We start from the raw sequence: 4,325 nt of genomic DNA on the forward strand, positions 1-4,325 counted from the left end.
TGGGAAGCCTATTTTAGATCTGCCAGTGCCAACATGGAGATCCTCAGGAAGCTTTATCAACTATGCTGGGCAGCATTTGCATGGAGAGGCTTGTTGGCATTCAAGCAAACTCTTCACTTGTGTGGTGACTTGTGGCTATGGTACTGTTGATACTCCTGCAAAACTATGTATCTGAGACTTTCAACAATGGGGGAAAATTAAAAATAATTTCCATGTACTTACAGCTCAGGGTCAAGGATATATATTTTTGCCAAGTTACTAATAAATCCTGTTTTCGTAGTATAACCAACAAGACTAAATTATTGCCATTAATTCAAAATCTGTCTAACTATCAAACGTGACTAAAGAAAACGAAATATGGCAGCAAAGTAAGTGTAAAATTTATTCGGTGAACCATTTTTGCCAGTATTTTATAGTGGTCCCACCTCAATGAAGGTACAATGGATGGCAAACAAAAAAACATGTCTTATATGGGGGGGGAGGGGGAAAAAAGTCTAAAAATTCAAAACTAACACCTTTCCTTTCACAGAGTCACTTTGGATACAGTTTGGTTAAGAGAGAGAGGGAAAACCCTTTGAAGAACTTTGCTCGTGCATTCAGTCCAAGAACTCATTTTCACTTAAGGCCTTTTCCACTAAAAAAAAAAAAAGCAGAAACTGATTTCCTGATTTAAATGACAGCCAAGTTTGCCCAGACATAAATTAAGAGAAGAAAGTGCATCAAGTGTTCAAGTAGGGTGTGTAGTTCGAACAGGGGAGGGGTTAGGACAGTATGTGGGGGAGGTAACACTGGCACAGAACTGGAGGTTTGCAGTGAGATTTAGAGGACAAGGGTGTAGACTGAGAAGGCTGACCACAATTCAACCATGAAGGCTTGACTATACAAGAAGTCCTGCTAGTGCATCAAGTGGTAGATCACAATCACACTGTGCTGCTTGCTGAGAGCACTACTGGTACTACACATGGAAACACCACATATGACTTTGTTAGCCTGTAGAAAAATTATGCAAATAGTCCCTACTGTAATTTATCATTTTGAAAGTCAATCTAGGCTGTGATCGGGAAGGCTCAGAGAGGTTAAAAAAAAAAGGTGGGGGGGAAGGGGGAAAGGTGGATGTCCATAAATTTCCCCACATGGTTCCCCCTCCAACCCCAATTTCATCTTTTGGCACGCCGTGGGTCCCTGCCGTTGCTAATGGTAACTGAGGACTTTGCAGTTGTTGGGGGTCCAGAAGCAGGAGGTGCTCCGTTGCCGGGTGACCGACCGTTGGGTCTCCCAACATTCCCGAATGCAGCGTCACGGGGCGCCCCGGGGGGTGGGTTGTTGTTATTGTTGGCGAACGGGGGCATGGCACCGTTACCTGTGAGATGAAAAATACAAGTGAGTCCCCACAGGGAAACGTCCATCCTTTAAGACATTTAACGTCTTACAGCTCTTCACTATGTAAGATGATCATAGTGGGGAAAGCTCTGCTATAAATAAAAGGAATGACTTAATTCCTTGAAGTTGCTTCAGTTTCAGGGTGCTGTTATCATGCACACTGGCTCACTGTGACACACTATAAAAAGAGCCGTTGTAACATTATTAGTCATGTCTGTGCTTCTGCTACTATTATATTGTTATAAATGTGTGCTGTAAAAGGCTTTCTGTGCCTCCTGTTCTACCCACAGTTATGCAGGAGATGAACTGATGTCTCATTTCAGATTTCAGCATGCAGATAGAATTTAGGACACTTTGACTCATTTAATTTGAGTCACAAATTTAATTTTTGTATGCAGCAAAAACTGTCAATCTTTAGGACAGAGAAGCACACCGATACTCTACTCATCAGCATCTGTAAAACATGAACAGTGCTGCTGCTTCCAGCGAGCAAGTTAACTGACTAACAGGTGGTTATTTGAATAAAGGAAAATATACTGACCTGGTGGAGCAGGTGTACCTGAATTCTGATTGGGCGGAGAGTTTCCCCTCTGATTCTGGTCTGGCTTACCCTGTTGTAACGGTGGAAGAGAATGTCACACACACTGTACTTGCAAATACTGAACAGGCCAAGTTACCGGAATTAATGGTCAGCCAGAGGCATGTGTAAGAGATATCATGATATTTTAAAATCAACATAGCCAGGAGGAATACAAGGTGTGGTGCTTTCTTGTTTTGAGAATATTCTGATCCAAGTTCCATGAGGTGTTTGATGATGAGAAGTTGGACGTAGGTGCACTGCTACTCACAGACTTGTTTTGCTGGTTCCCCTGGGTTAGCAGCTCTGGATTTGGTTCACTGAAGTTGGGCACTTCTGAATACACCATGCAGAACCTGGAGAAACAAATCCCAAGTTTTACAACAAACAGTTAAGATGCTTATACAAGGGAGATAAGAACAACCATTAAAAATAAAAAAAATACTGAAGTAAAAGCAGATTTGTACGCATATACTCACTCTCCAATCTTCTGCAGATCCCCTCCTCTTCCAGTGTATAGGGTAAGGCACCCTTTCCATATGGATGCATAGCTAGGATAGAAATCACATGTTAAACTCACAAACAAAATATTACTAGTCCTAACTGAACACTGTGTAATCTGTTCAAGAGTAGGGCCAGTACCCTCTGGTCAGCTTGATGATGTCCCCTGGCTGAATAAGGCTGCCAAGTTCATCCCAAACAGAGATGGCTATGCTCCCACTCTTGTCTGCCACCTTACACGAGCGCACCTCGTGACCATCTTTTGTTTTGGTTACACGTCCTAATGGGATCAAAGAAAGATAGGTCAAATGAAACATTCAAACTGATCAAAACATCTTACAAGGGTTAATACTTTATTATTTTAAATTTTAATCCAAAGACAGTCATTGAGATGCACCCTTATTTTCACTGGGGTACTTGGACACAAAACATTTACATCAAAGTAAGAGTAGTAGTAGATTATACAATCAAAAAGCACAATTATTGTCAAGGACATATTTGAGTCCCTGTTTGCACATTTCGTTTAAATGTCATCAATTCAGATCAACAGATATGCCAAAACACTCTACTCTAAAAAGTCAGGAAAACTATCAGTGTAATCGATCTGATTGGGTGAAGCCATTATTCAGTCTGGTGGTGCTTTAAACATGATCAGCATACATGATGAGTTCATCAGTCATCACTCCCTGTTGACGGTAAATCTTACTACAGGTGATTGAACCGACGTTATCAATGGTCCCTTTAAAAAAAGAAAAGAAAAAAAACACGAGTTGATGGTATGGAAGGAGACTCTCTGCCGTCACCGAACAGTTACTTACCTATTTCCAAAACGATGAATACAATATTCAAATTTTTCGACCCAGGCTTCACATCCTTTATCAAGAACACGGCCTCGGTTGTGGGGGCTGCCATTGTCAGTCTCAGAGGGGAAAATAGTCACTCCTCGTCCTCTTCCTGTCACTTCAGCTCAGCAGCAAGAAGAGCTGGCTGGCGTCACTTTGTGATGGGTAGCTACTATGTTAGCCTTAGCACAGCTAACTAATTAGCCTGTCAAGCAAATGCTAACCAAACCTTACACCAAAACACCGTAGCGTTATCGTTAACTGGGCCGACACAGCTCAGCGTCTCAGACGTTAGACAATATACCACTCACTCGAGTGGAAGAAACAAGTGACCAATAAACTGCCCTCTTCAGAGCAGCTAACACTAGCCGGGCGACTGTTTCGCTAAACGTCCGCTAGCTAGCAGTTAGCTACCTCCTTCTTCTTTCGGGGTATGAGCCTCTGAGCATCTTTCTTGTAATGATCATCGCCATAATGGCAGCTTCATTCTCTCCGCAAAACAGTTGACATGGAAGACCGCACTGATACTGACTGATAACAATAAGCCCTCGACGAGTTAGCAACAAGCTACAATGAACCTGATAAAACAGTATGAACAGGCAGACAAATCGAGAGTAGCGACACACATCTGAGATGTTCCTGTTTTAACCAAGACCCCACTGCCTGTGAGTTACACCAGTACTAAAAAAAAGATTGTCTGTGTTGCGAACTATCTGTAGATAGCACTTATTGTCTCCTTTAGACCTTTTTGACAACTCCTAGTAGCGTTACTTTTCTCAGACCAATCCACCGCATTTCCTTTGTGTGTCTCTTTTGAGTATAAGGAACTGTTTGCGTTGCTAACGCGCAGTCTGGCCAAATGTTTCTTAACGACTCGTGTGACTAACTGTGGCTCCTATGACGTTGCAGTTACTCGAAAAGCCTTTATATTAAATGCGTAGTTGTTTATGTCTAACCCAAACTAATGCTCAAAAAACGTTACTTAAAAACTGTACAAGCTGTTCACCACACGCTCTACCCGCTGT

General features: G+C 42.2%; 1 protein-coding gene across 1 annotated transcript; it reads right to left on the reverse strand.

Moving 5' to 3' along the window:
- nabp1a (nucleic acid binding protein 1a) lies at positions 1 to 4,325 on the reverse strand. Its single transcript, XM_083996585.1, has 6 exons — positions 3,277 to 4,325; positions 2,600 to 2,738; positions 2,437 to 2,508; positions 2,229 to 2,313; positions 1,922 to 1,991; positions 1 to 1,360 (listed from the first exon to the last, which is right to left on the reverse strand). Exons 1-6 carry the CDS (start codon positions 3,368 to 3,370, stop codon positions 1,158 to 1,160), a joined length of 663 nt encoding a protein of 220 aa, XP_083852711.1. The 5' UTR covers positions 3,371 to 4,325; the 3' UTR covers positions 1 to 1,157.

This window comes from Trachurus trachurus (assembly GCF_905171665.1).
Source record: "Trachurus trachurus genome assembly, chromosome: 21".
Classification (NCBI taxonomy): Eukaryota; Metazoa; Chordata; class Actinopteri; order Carangiformes; family Carangidae; genus Trachurus; species Trachurus trachurus.